This window comes from Paramisgurnus dabryanus, chromosome 18, assembly GCF_030506205.2.
Source record: "Paramisgurnus dabryanus chromosome 18, PD_genome_1.1, whole genome shotgun sequence".
NCBI classification, from domain to species: domain Eukaryota; kingdom Metazoa; phylum Chordata; class Actinopteri; order Cypriniformes; family Cobitidae; genus Paramisgurnus; species Paramisgurnus dabryanus.
In genome coordinates this window covers 7718748-7733212 of record NC_133354.1, presented here as the reverse complement: position 1 = coordinate 7733212, position 14465 = coordinate 7718748, and the positions used below count along the sequence as shown (strand labels likewise).

Sequence of the window (14465 nt, the reverse complement as noted above, 5' to 3'; positions counted from 1 at the left end):
GCAATTTTCTTTGGAATCATTATTTATTCAAACCGGAAGTGCCCATGACGTGTACTCAGTGACCCGGATGTGGCACTGGTTTTGTTGACATCACACAGCGGCGATCATCAACAGATCATGTTAATATTTCTGCGCTTCTTGTGATTCAAACGGAGCGTCAGTCGGTGTGCGGGCGTCATTGGGTTACGCGGGGCGTCAGGTGAGAGACAGAGACGCGCTTTGATGCCGCTGTCAATCAATAATAATGTTTAATGCCATTAAACTTTGTGATTGTACAGCACGCTAACGATTAGCCAGCTATCATTGCACATAAACATCTACACCATCATAAAACACAACAGAATCTTAAAAACGCACCTATGATTGTTATCAAGAAGAAAATATTAAAACATGCCTTATGATTAAACTTAAATAATATGAACAGTTTACGAATATTTATGTGATCATAAGGAGAGTAGTTATAAACAGTGACGTATGATGACGAGAGCAACTATTGATCTGCTGCAGTTCGTATCTAAATGAAACCGATCCCAGAACTGCTCACACAATCAGACAAGACAGATATTATAGCCAGGATAAAAGATCACTGAAGTGAAGATCTGATGATCAAATCTGCTATTTATTCAAACATGAGAAGCGATGATTGATGTGATCTTAGCAGGCTGATCGTGAGTGCTGTGATGTGTTTAATGCTCCCTGGGTCTTTTTTTCATGAATTAAGCTGTTTGTTGTTGTTGTTGTTCAGCAGGTGCAGGAGATTTTCTTAGTCTCTCAATGTCTGTCTCCTGAAATCAGACAGCTTGCCTTCAACTCTGACGTCCCATTGATCAATCCTAAGTCTGACAGGGACGCACGCCATCATGGCGACTAAAGTAGGAGACGACCCGGAAAGCCTGATGTCTCTGTGTACCATCTTCTGTCTGAAGAACCTGGAGAGAACCATGTGTTATATGGGAGACCGGCTATACCTGCGTCCTGATGTGTTTCTGCCCAGCGAGATCTGTGATAAACTGGTGAAGATGTACGTACAGAGAGAATAGAGTCAGAATCACTTGTTAAACTCCCTAGTACTAAAAAAAACCAGGATAAGCTGTTGAACTGGTCTCCCAGCTTGGTATTAGCTGGTGTAGCAAGCTGGTCTAGCTGTGTTTTGATCACTTTTAAAGATGGTCAGCTGGACTTTGGTTGGAAGACCAGCTGACCCACCAGTTTGACAGGCTTGGAGGACCAGCTTAAATCAGCCACCAGATTATGCGGGATTTTTCAGTAGGGTTGTGTTGTACTAACTCAGTTTGTCTGTTCAAATGACCCATTTTGCCTGGTGTGATGTGATGTTTTGGATGAACAGGTACATGGATCTGCTCCAGACAGACAGTGATTATGAGGAGCAGGACGGCTTCTTCCAGCTCTTCAGTGACCCGCGCAGCACCAGACTCACCCGACTCCAGCTCAGAGAAGAGTTTGTTGGGCACAGAGAACTTGAAACCAAGCTAGTACAGGACAGAGACCTTGAAGCCATCGGTAAACAGGTGAGAATCACCAGATTTAACTCTGCCTGTCAATCGTTCCTCAAACGTTTAGTCATTAAACAGGTTTAACTGCATTCGGTTACGCTCGGGTAAAGACGTGGTTTCGCTTTCTGCATACTGACTGCATACAGAGCAATCAGGACAAATAGTTTTTATTCTTTACAGTAAGTAGTAGTCAATGAACATCGTTAGAAACAAATTTGCAACAACTGCAAACCAGCAATAGAAGAAGTTTGTCTGTGAAGGGTTAAAAATGAACCTGTAAGACTTGAGTTCAAGCTCAGACGTCTTCAGTCGAACAAAGACCTTCAGTAAAGGGCCAGAGCAGAATTCTGTTTGCTTTCACATTGAAGTCCAGACCTGCTGTCTGTATATCTTTATATTCACACAATAGACATTTTGCTGTAACCTGAAAACACTGTATAAACTTTAGGTCTTCACTTATGCGTATGTCTAGGTATGCACACCTGAATTTCTGATACGGATAGTATTGCTTTTTACTCTATGTTTCAAATGATTATGTTATGAAATTACAGAAGTGCAGAGTGCACAAACTGAAATTATGTTTTTTTATTGTGACCCAATTCAAAATAATCAAACAGTTTGAGTTCTAAATAACCTGCCCTGATTATTGGATGTTTTTAAGTCCAAAAGTGGGGGAAATGCTTTTTGTCTGCCGATATCAATTATGAAAGGAAGAATTGATAACAGGCCGTTGAATTATTCAAAAATATTGCACACCCGCAGTTATGGCTTTGCAAAAAATCACCTACGATTCTTGTGCTTGTTTCATCAGTAAAGCCGGTTTCTTAAATAGTAGTAAATCGCAATCACCTGCTTTCAGATGGAGCAACATTTACTATACAGAGAAGCAAGGCAAAAACTTTGATAATCTATGCGATTTTGCCTAGCTTCTTGGTGAACTACGGCTCTGTGTAGTAAATGACGCTCCGTCTGAAAGCAGGTGATGGCGATTAACTACTAATCTCCGAACCGGCTTTACTGATGAAACACGCACGATAATCACAGGCATTTTTTTTATTTTTTTTTTGCACAGCCCTACCCGCAGTGTAACTTCACATCGTGCCGCAATACCAATTTGGATGTGCATTATTTTCAAATAATTCACAGGACTGAGGTCAATTAATCTTCTTATACCACGGTTACCACAGACATTACTCTGGTGATTATTTTAAGACATCTGACAGGTCAGGTGTGCGTTTATAGAAAAATAATGCATACCTGTGAAACATTTCTCAGCCAATCAGAATAAAGCATCGTGGTATAAAGGCCGATATATCTATGAATCTCTGCTTATTTCAGTTGTATATAACATGTGTTTCAGACACATCTTGTGCTCAAAACGAGTCAGTCCTGCTGAGAATAACAGAAGCTTTGCTCCTCACAGGTTTAAGATTGTGCACCGGTTGTAGATAATATAGAGACAACGATCTTTATGGAGTTTAATTAAAGTCCTGAAGCTTCTTTGAGAGATGGTTACTGATGTCATGTTAATATCTTCAGGCTGATGTTAATATATTTTCACTGCTGTCGTCGTAGGATTTGATGGAGCTTCATCTGACCTACTGCCACTGGCTGACGGCACGTAGTCTGAGAACCCTTCAAAGTTTCAGGCACTCGCTGGTGTCCCTCAATCTGTTCGGTTGCTCCAACATCTTCTTCAGGAAGGGTGGAGCTCCGCTGGCATACCCGGAGGAGGAAAATGCAGAGGAACGACACACGGTGGACTCAGACTTTAGCTTTCAGGGCTTCAACCGTCTGAGGCTGCTGAATTTGGCCGGTCTGTCTGCCGAGGTGGATGTGGAGACGCTGCTAAGGCCGCTGCCGGCGCTCACCTCTCTGGACCTTTCGGGTGTCCGTCTGCCTCGGCCGGCGTTCCTCACGCAGTGGAAGGAGCGTCTGACGTCTCTGGTGCTGTATAACGTGGACCTGAGCGAGGAACTGATCCACACGCTGATCCAGTTAAGCATGCTAAGGTGAGATTGTCACGACGTCTCCATCTTACTGTTCCTGAAAGATCTGGGCTCAAATGTACACAGCTTAAGAGTGCGCTCAGGAATAGTCTTGCATGTAATCAGATTATAACTGAGAAAACCATCGTACCACCAACATGAGCAGAATATTTATCAGGAAAGTAAATGAGATATCACTGCTTTAATAATGTACAGTAGATCTTTAAATTAAAGCTCATTCAGTGATTTGAGATCTTGTTTTGTTCTGTGTAATTCACAGAATCATATAAAAATGCACTCACTGTATGATATATTAAAGACATTTATGCATGACAATCTTAGACCTGTCTTGAGTCTGTTGAAGAACCGATGACCTCCAGAAGTTTCTGTTTTGAACTGTTTTGTTGATTTCTGTCTGCAGACACCTGGATATTTCCCGAGAGAACCAGAGATCATCAAAGTTTAAGATGACGGGGAAGATCTTGAGCAGTTTTGTGCAGAATTTAGTCAATCTGGTGTCGCTGGACATCTCTGGTCACATCATGTTGGACAACTGCACAGTGCCTCAGCTTGAGGATGCGATGGGCCGTCCGAGGTAAAGACAAACATGCCCAGACAACCGCGCCATGCACTTGTCACTGTGTGTGTTTTGTGTGTGTTTATCTGCTTGTCTGCTTGTGTGTTGCAGCATTGAGCCGTGCAAGAGCAGCATCTACCCGCTTCAGGACCTGAAGAGACCGCTACAGTTTCTGGGACTGTACAACACCACACTCTGCAATGTCACACATATACCTGCTTACAAGGTTCTACACAACACATGTGCACACTCTGACACACACTGACACACGACACATGCTTACACCTGAAACACATACACACACTCTGACATCACAGACACACACAGCTGACACAATGCATGCTGGATACATGCACACCTGATGCACATCTAACTCACAACCTACACATGTTTACATTCAACACACACTTGACAAACCTGTTAGTGACACACACATGCTGGCGTTTATTTTGTGTGTGTGTGTGAGCAGGTCACCGGCTCTAAGAATGAGGATCAGATTTTGAATGCTATTGAGGTTTACACAGAACAGAGACCAGAACTCGCCCATCGAGCCATCAATCAGCTGTTTGACATCGCCAGAATCCAGCACTGCAGTCAGCTGCTCCGAGCACTGAAGGTTTTCTGTTCTTTATGTCTTTCTTCATTTTTATTGTGTGGTATAGAATAGGGGTGCACCGATATATCGGCCGATAATGCTTGCAATGCTTCTTAATAAATTAGGGTGAAATGCTGCTACATCCTAAAGCCAATGGGCGCTCTTGTGCAGAAACTCAATATGTGCTGCAGATGAAGAACCATACACACGCAGCTATGACGCGCAGCTCTAGGAAATGGTTTAAGGATTATTTATATTGCTGTTCTTCAAACCTTTTCAGATATTGTCATGATAATAAAGATGTATAATGATTATGTTTGATGAATGTTGCTTTTTCAAATGCATGTTATAAACCAGTCAAACTAACAGTGACTTCAGATCAATAAGGACTTCCTACTGATTAATAACCGTAGTACATGAAATAGCTGTGAATAATATCAGTTGTGTGATTCAGAAAAGTTATCAGCCAGGTATCATTAGTGTATATCGGCATTTATCAGTGCACCCCTAGTAAAGAAGTTGATATGAAGTCATGTGACCAGAGACTAGTTCACACAGAGATTTTTAGTTTGATAGAAATGTACAGTTAGTGAAGGAGACACTGTTTTACACTGGTTCATGTGTTTGTGCAGCTGGTCATTACAGCCCTGAAGACTCATAAAAATGACAAGAGCATTCAGGTGACAGGCAGCGCTGCGCTCTTTTACCTCACCAACACTGATTATCGCAGTGAACAGAGCGTCCGTCTGCGCAGAGAGGTCATACAGGTGGTGCTCAATGGTATGGAAAAGTATCAGGAGGTTACGGTGAGTCTAACGCACACACACACACACACACACACACACACACACACACACACACACACACACACACACACACACACACACGTGTAGTGATCTGCTATAAGGTGTGTGAAGAGATGCAGACAGTTTTATTTATATTCTTGATGGATATGTTAATCCCAGAATGCATTGCAGCAAGCTCCATAAAAATATTTTTGTTGTTGGTGTTTACATGACAGATGTGTTTGGTTGAGTCCTGTGGAAGTATTGAAGTATTTTGTTTTTGTGTGCAGGTTCAGAGGAACTGTTGTCTGACGCTGTGTAACTTCAGTATTCCAGAAGAACTGGAGTTTCAGTATAAAAGGGTTAATGAGCTGCTGTTGAAGATTCTGGATCCTGCAGATCAGGACGAATCCATTCAGCGCATTGCCGTACATTTGTGTAACGCACTGGTCTGTCAGGTAGACAATGACCACAAAGAAGAAGTCGGCAAGATGGGATTTGTTAAGGTGATTCTGATAGTCCCATTTATTGGTATATCATGTGAAATAACCAGGACAGATTGTAGGGGTGAGCGGGGAGCAAACTAACCCTGCTGTAACACGGCTACTTTACATATTTCTACAAGGCCGTCTGTGCTTTTGGTCTTTTGTAAATTTCTTCATCTTATGTTGTTTTATTTTTGAGTTGGGTGTGTAGGTCACAAAATCCAACCTTATATTATTTTAATCACTAAAACATAACACCATTTTAAAAACATGCCAGCAACTCCTAGTAACTGATAGCTGGGATTGAAAACTTTTTACACAGTGGGGTTAGTTGTCACACAGTCTCAGGTATATAATGATAATAAAATAAAAACAATGTAAATACTATTCATCAAAATGATAACTGTTAGTACAATATCAGGGGAAATTACTCACAATTACAATTTTTTTTGTCTTAATTTCTATGCATTGCTGCATAATAGACGGATGTTTAGATGAAGGATGATGGATGGATGAATGTGTGGATATCTATCTATTATAGGCAGATATAGAAACAATATCCACCTTTAGTTTATAGACAGAATTTGATTGAATTATTTGTGTTTTAACTAAATTTTCTATCAGGTGTAACAACAAACCCTCTGTTACAATGAACCCCACCTATGGAGTAACGTTTGCACTCCTGTCACTTTCGGTGTAATTGTATGATAACGGTAGATCACACAAACAAACTTTAAGTGTTCATTTGTAGCAGAGATGTGTGTGTTGATTGGGTACAAAATGATTTATCTAACTTAAATCTTTTTAAATGATAGAGACAAATCCAAATCCATCCCAGTGTTAGGTTGTGCCCCGCTCTCCCCTATTTATTGTTTATGTATAATGTTTTGATTTGTGTGTTTGTTTGTGTGTGTGTGACAGACGATGTTAAGTCTGATCCAGAAGAGGCTTCAGAACAGAATGGTTAGTGATATTCATAAAAGTTTGATTATAGTTTATTGATTATAGTTTGTGTGATGTGACTGTAATGTGAGGGGATTGATCTCTGTGTGTGTGTGTGTGTGTGACAGTGTGATCAGGTGATGGAGTTTTCCTGGAGCGCTCTGTGGAATATCACGGATGAGACACCAGATAACTGTCAGATGTTTCTGGAAAAAAATGGAATGAATCTCTTCCTGGATTGTCTGAAGGTTTGTCCATCATTTACAGCCGTACACAGCGTTGTGCTGTCTGTCACAATGCTTCTGTTTCTGCTGTGGTTAGTTTATATGCTGTCTCCATAAAGAGGATCATTTCTCCCATCAAGCTTGTGTCTGGTGGGCGTTCTGGCGCAATATGGCTGCCGTCGCATCATCCAGGTGGATGCTGCACATTGGTGGTGGTTGAGGAGATTCCCTCGTTCATATGTAAAGCGCTTTGAGTACTGAGAAAAGCGCTATATAAAATGTAATGAATTATTACTAGTAAAGTATTGTGTGCACTCAACTTGACCTTCCAATACTGAATTAAAATGCTTTGAAAACTAGTAAGGTCATGTGAAGCAGCACATTTCTCACTGATTTTTATTGTTTGACTGAGTGATATTTTAAATCTGAAGGGTTTTATTTCTGCAGGAGTTTCCTGATAAACAGGAGCTTCATCGTAACATGCTGGGTCTGCTGGGTAACGTAGCTGAAGTGAAAGCGCTAAGGCCGCAGCTCCTCACCAAACAGTTCATCACAGTCTTCAGGTGTGAATCGCTTGAGCACACGTCACGTTACTCCTGTGGTTTTTTTTTTACTGACTCCAACGTGAATCTTGTGCTCGCAGTGAACTGCTGGACAGTAAAGCAGACGGCATCGAGGTGTCGTATAACGCCTGTGGAGTTCTGTCGCACATCATGTTTGACGGGCCGGAGGTCTGGACCATGGAGGAACCCAGCAGGCAACATGTCATGGACAAAATGTGGGCGGCCATTCAGAGCTGGGACGTCAGCTCGCGGCGAAACATCAACTACAGGTACAAACCACCTTCATTAACAGAGATGACATGAAAGTCTGACATTTGTTACTGTACACCACAGAAAGACCAATTTGAATGATGAAAAAGTAAATACACGTTATTAAATCTTAAACATGCAGCATTCCTTGCTCTGAAACGCTGGGGGCGTGTCCACTGTCAGTGCTCAAACCACGCCCACTCTCGGCAAAGCTAAAGTCCTTTTCAAATAAGGGATAGGCGATAAACCGGTAGGTAAGATAAACAGGTAGAAATTTGTCAACTGGTAAAGATTTTAGACTATCATCTCTACTAAGATTGTGCACCCATGTCATGTTGCTGTGCGCGTGTTAATGTATTTAAGCACCACAGTTTTAAATCAAGTGAACTTAAAGGGGACATTTCACAAGACTTTTTTAAGATTTCAAATAAATCTTTGGTGTCCTTAGAGTACATATGTATAGTTTTAGCTCAAAATACCCCACAGATAATTTATTATAAGATGTTAAAATTGACACTTTGAAGGTGTGAGCAAAATTTTACCGTTTTAGGTGTGTCCTTTAAAATGCAAATGATCTCTGCCCTAAATGGCAGTGCCGTGGTTGGACAGTTTAGAATAAGGGGCGGTAAAAACTTTTCTCACAGATGGGGCACCATATGGCACCCGCGTAAACTCCAGTTGATCCTTGGATTGGACGCAGAGGTTCTAAGTGTCTTACCCCAGTAGGTTGTGCACTTTGGCATGAGCACCATCTACGAGACAAACTCATGCCTTGAAGTGTAACCTGTTCGTCAAGCGGTGTCGTTCTTGCTGGGAGGATCCCCGGAAATGGCAGATCTGTGGCACGCTATATCTTGCAGCATCTGTTGGAGCAGAGGCTGTCCCCCTCCACCATTTAACATTTTTTTCACTGCGATCTCCGTTCACCATGACCCTTTAGAAGGTAGGTCAGTTGGTCAGCACAACCTGATCATCAGGTTTCTTAGGGGGCCAAGGGGCTTTAATCCACCTCTACCCACCCTCCATGCTCTCTTGGGACTTGTTCATGACCACTTTAGGAGTCCCCTTTCGGCATTGCAGTCAGTCAAGCTTAAGTTTTAATCCATAAAAAACTATGCACCTGGTTTGATTGGCTTCGATAAAGTAGCCAGGGGACCTGCATACACTATCGGTTGACGACTCTTGCCTAGAGTTCAGGTCTGCTGACTTCAGTGTAACACTGAGATCCTTGCCCAGCTGCATGCCCAAGGTTTCCACCACCCCCTTAAAGGGTCATGTGGTGAGCCTGCAAGCGCTGCTCCCGTAGGAGGAAGACTCAGCTTTGGCTTTGTTGTTTCGCGAACGCGCGCTGCACCTGTACGTGGACCGAACGCAAAGCTTCAGGACTTCAGACCAGCTTTTTGTCTGTTAGGGACGACAGCAGAAAGGAAAAAGCGGTCTCCAAACAGACGATGTCACCCTGCATAGTGGACACTATTAATCTAGCCTATCAGAAGCAAGGCGTGCCATGTCCGCTCAGGGCGCAGTTTTATGAGAAGGTTAGCGTCCTCTTGGACATTGGTGCCTCACTGAGGAGCTGCAGGCTGGGCGACACCGAACATGTTTAATAGATTCTATAGGACTATTATGGTGCTACATTAGTGCCAAAGTCCTTCATTGTAGAATTTGGTACTTCCTCTAATGCCCTTGGCAACCAGACGTGGTGCTGCGTCCAGTGCCAGCCTTTCATTAGCTATAGGTTAAGGCCTGGCGTCCATATGAGTGACCCCTACAGGGGGATCCTATATGTGTAATGTCCGTGGAGTAAAAACTAAGCCCATAAGTTTACTCTGTACCAGTGTAGTCTCACTAGAAAGCCACCCCAGAGACCCCGATATGCAGTAAAGCCCTTTTGCAGTAATTCCATATTGTAATCGCCACCTATGAAACCTCTAAAGCAGTGGTTTTCAATCTTGTCCTAGGGGACCCACTGCCCTGCACATTTTGCATGTCTCCCTTATCTAACACACCTGATTCAGATCATCAGCTCATTAAGGGAGAGATCCATGAACAGAACTGGGTGTGTCAGTTAAGGGAGACATACAAAATGTGCAGAGCTGTGGGTCCCCTAGGACAAGATTGAAAACCACTGCTCTAAAGGATGTGGCTTCGCAGCATTCCCAGTTACCACTGAAGTGGGTATGTTTCTCAGTCTTATATAAGCTCACTCTATGTGGTTTATACGTGAACTAGCCGTAACCGGTCTCCTCTGCATAAGTAGACACTAGTAGGGGCAGCATTGGTGGCGCTTTGGAAGCATTCCCCATACATCGGTCATTGATGTGACGTTGAAGTGACCGATTCAAAAGGGAACGTCTCTGTTATGTATGTAAGCCTCATTCCCTGAAAAAAGGGATTGGAGATGTCAAGTCGATGATCGGCATATTGGGAACTCGCTTAAAGCGTTTTTCCATTGCATAGCATCCCATGGTTTGGTTTAGTGTGGGTCGTGTCAGCACTCCCTTTTAGCGATGAAAAACCTCCACAGGTTGAGAACCCGAACACCCTAACAGTTTTTTTTCCAGCAGCGGCACATTCGCAACGCATGTGCACACATTATATGTGTATATGCAACTTAAATGAGGTTCAGTGGAGCGTATCGACTGACGACACTACCGGTGTTTGTACAGAAACTGTCATGTGATACAAAGGTAGTGACAAACACGATGTGCAAACATATTTGTGGTGGTCAATTTAGATTTTGGGGCGGACTGAGACATAAATGAATGTATGGGGATGTTTATCATTCCAACAACGCTCTCACTTGTATGATACAGCAGCAGGCAGCGCAAACATAATGACACGCCTTTAATCCCTCCCACTGCAAACTGTTACTAAACTCAATGGAAAAGCTAACCAAGCCAAAGTGAGGTGAGCTGACCCAACCTAAACCAAACCATGGGTACTATGCAATGGAAAGCACCATTAGAGAGACCAATCTGCTTAGTGTATTTAGAAAGCCAATGAATATTTAGTGAGTTCCCAATACGTTGGTCATCGACATGACGTCTTCCTTAAGGGAATGAGGGTTACATATGTAATAGAGACTTTTAATTCCGACTTTAACTCACCGTTTCAGTAGTACATAGTTCACAGTCTTTGCGATGTGTTTCAGCAATACATTTCTAAGGGTGTCACGATTTCGATTTTAAATCGAAATCGATCGAAATTAAGTCACAGCTTCGAACTTCGAATTAAAAAATGGGATCGTCGATGCTGCCACGCCCCCATGTCACGTTCGGTCGGCTTGCCAAGAGAGGGAAAAAAACTCTCAGAGATGCCTTTAAAAACATCTGTCCAGCGGAACGCGATCATATTTTAAACACGAGGGATGCTACAACTCCTTGAAATGCATATAATAAACAGGATTACTACCTAGTGATCTGCCTTTGGACAGAGCGCAGCTCTCTGCACGTGCGCGAGAGTGAGAGAGGCACAAAGATGCAGCGGATTATATTTTAAACAAAAGGGATAGTTTGCCTCAGCTCGCATGAAACGCATAAAACTGAACAAATACATAAGGATTACTACTTTAGTTTATGTTTAGACTTCGGACAGATGCGAGAGTGCGTGCAGGTGCACGTGAGACAGAGAAAAGCGCAGCTGCTTATGATGCTGGATTTATTTCAGATGTTATGAGTCCAAGACACGCGCATTAAGTCCATGTGCATTAAGTCCATGTGCGTGCAAGAAGGAATCCTCTCTCTACAAGCTCTCGCGTTAAGTGAAGCCCACAAACTCATGCGAGTTGTGCAATGTGCATGTTAATGTTAAACTATAATAATAATAATAAATAATGGCATATCATTTTTGTCTTCAAAAAAATATGTAAAAATCGAGAATCGGATCGAACCGTGACCTTGGAATCGAAAATGTAATCGAATCGAGGATTTGGAGAATCGTGACACCCCTATACATTTCTAATATTTATAAAAGAAACGGAATCCTTACGCATATCCAAATTAAATTACATGCAGGGTTGATTACATAGTACAAATAATAAAGCAAAGATCCGCACACCGAAGAGCTCCCAATTAAACACATACAACATAAAATCATGTAAACTGGGAGCTCTTTGGTGTGCGGATCTTTGCTTTATTAGTAGTAACAATTCTCTAAAATGACTTTAAGAGATGGTCTGACATCTGATATGTTTATATATATTTAGTCTCCTAACTATAATTGTTCATTTGAATCCTGACTGTCTGTCTGTCTGTCTGTCTGTCTGTCTCTCAGATCATTTGAACCCATCCTGCGTCTCCTCCCTCAGAGTGGAGCTCTGGTCAGTCAACACTGGGCCACATGGGCGCTTTATAACCTGGTGTCAGTTTACCGTGAGTCCATCATTAAAAATAATCTTCTCACATCATCAACAAGAAATCAGATTTCACCTCAAAATAAAAAGAGAAAATGTTTATACACGTACTGTTCATATAATGGTAAAGATATTGTGCAGTGGAGCTTTGTTTTCATGTCAGTTGACCAACTTTTCTCCTCAGTTTTCATTACTGTATTACACAATATTACAATCCTCTCATCTGGACACAAGAATGACAGTCATAATGAATCCATACCTTAATGTTTACCATTATAGTGAAGAGTTAATTTGTTTGATTTTGTGTTAAATATGTTTATATCTCATGAGTTTTCACACTTTCACTTCTTTATTGGTGTGTTTTTTTATATATAAAATCTTTCTCTCTCATCCTGTAGCGAGTAAATACTGCCCTCTGTTGATAAAGGAGGGGGGAATCTCTTTGCTGCAGAAAGTTGTAGAGCTGGAGTCTTCTCACCAAGAGACTAAAGACATGGCGAGGTAACACACACACACACACACACACACACACACACACACACAGACATGACTGAATGATGTTACAAGGCTGATAAATGTTTCTCTTGTGCAGTAAAGTGATGGATCACTGTGAGAACTATAAGGATGATCCGATGGACACCAGCAGGTAAAGGACAGCTGATCAGGACCTTCATCTCTCTCACTGTTACTGATGATGATGATGTTTGTGTGCTGGAGGATCTGATATGATGACACTTCAGTTACATCACACTACAGTGAACTCACGAGCGCACATGTGTGTGTGTTTTTCTTTTTGATTTTACGTGTGTATGATTATGTGTTTAAGTAAGTAAGTGTGTGTGTGTGTGTGTGTGTGTGTGTGTGTGTGTGTGTATATATGAGTGTGTGTGTGTGTGTGTGTCTGTTGAATATAAGCTGCATTGAAACCTCTCACAGTTCCTGCCCTCTGTGACATCACAATGCCCATGATCAGTTGATCCTATCAGTATGCTGGAAAGTACTGATGTCACAAAAGACTCGTGAGTCATTCTGGAGCGGTGGGTTCATGCGTAGACGTTGGGAAGAAGGTTCTCTCGCTTTGTTCTGTATGGATGTTTTCATACGGTCACCGATAGCACTCCTGTAAATGACTTAAATCGACTTTAAAATGTCAGTCACGTAGTCACAATGGACTTGAGGAATTCACAAGGAGGAATTCAGTCGTAGTTTTCTCATTAAAGCGATATATATATTTAGGGTGTTTCTTTTATTTCTTTTTGTATTTTAAGTCATATTCACTTTTTATTTGCAATGTCAATAAGAATAGGATTTATATGTAATGAGACAAACGGTGGATTCAGATGTTAATCTTCAAGGACAATAGTGTGTAACCTGCAGGTTGAAGCTTTGAAATGCAGTACCTGATGATGTTTTTCTAATCTACACAAATCTGAAAATGCAATAAAACTGATGTACTGAGGCAAGATGTTGACTAAACACTGGGTGTAAAGAGACAATATTACGACTAAAATTAGCTATCAAACACTCATTGATTCATTCAGTCTGTTTCTGTGCTCTGGGCTGCTGTCTTTATTTCCTTTAATGATGTATGATAATAATAATAATATATCAGGTAGAAAAACCTCCTGAAGTATCTGTTTTTAGATTCGGTGTATCTTCAAATTCTGAGGACAAGCGCAGGTTCTTTATGTTAGATTTATTACATCTGTGCTTTTGTGTTAGGAGAGCAAATATTGTTTCTGTAAAATAATCCTTCTATTCAGACGCTTGTGCAAGAATTATGAAACGCATAATATTACACAGATTTTTCAGATTAAAGGGATTGCACCTGTCAGTCATATTATTCATATGATTCTGGACTCATGGTGATTTTATTCTTTCTTTTTTGTAGAAATGTTAATTCTATACAGATCAACAAAATCAACATTGACAAAGTTTGAAAAAGTAACTCTTCAGGTGACTCTGAACAGTTCTGAAGAAATCCTTTCTTTATTTATGGCTGAATTAATGGGAGTGTTGTAGACTCTTTTCATTATTTGGTAAAAGTAAATAAATAAAGACATGTTTGGGAAAAATGTTTTCAAGACATTGTGAATCGATCAGTTCTTACTCCAGTCATTCATTTGATCTTAATAAATTCATATTTTACTTTGTCTACACGTTCAGTGAAAGATGCTGTATTTGACAAT

The 14465-nt window shown here is 41.4% G+C and overlaps 1 protein-coding gene across 2 annotated transcripts; it reads left to right on the top strand.

Annotated features, from left to right (window-relative positions):
* The first annotated feature begins 44 nt into the window (after positions 1–44).
* Positions 45–14351, top strand: zer1 (zyg-11 related, cell cycle regulator). 2 transcript variants are annotated; one of them, XM_065243573.1, is made up of 16 exons: positions 45–199; positions 746–1021; positions 1349–1529; positions 3090–3526; positions 3924–4097; positions 4191–4305; positions 4549–4695; positions 5307–5480; positions 5750–5965; positions 6866–6907; positions 7015–7134; positions 7558–7673; positions 7754–7942; positions 12198–12295; positions 12675–12777; positions 12869–14351. In XM_065243573.1, the coding sequence occupies exons 2-16, from the start codon at positions 861–863 to the stop codon at positions 12924–12926; spliced, it is 2331 nt and encodes a 776-aa protein (XP_065099645.1). In that variant the 5' UTR covers positions 45–199; positions 746–860; the 3' UTR covers positions 12927–14351. The 2 variants fall into 2 exon arrangements, with proteins under 2 accessions (XP_065099645.1, XP_065099646.1); XM_065243574.1 differs by having other exon boundaries at positions 52–199; positions 749–1021.
* The last annotated feature ends 114 nt before the right edge of the window (positions 14352–14465 follow it).

Coding starts and splice junctions, on each gene's coding strand:
- zer1 (XM_065243573.1), top strand. CDS start 861: ATGGCGACTAAAGTAGGAGACGACCCGGAAAGCCTGATGTCTCTGTGT. Junction 7,135..7,557: donor TCTTCCTGGATTGTCTGAAG/GTTTGTCCATCA, acceptor TTATTTCTGCAG/GAGTTTCCTGATAAACAGGA. Junction 7,674..7,753: donor CAGTTCATCACAGTCTTCAG/GTGTGAATCGCT, acceptor TTGTGCTCGCAG/TGAACTGCTGGACAGTAAAG.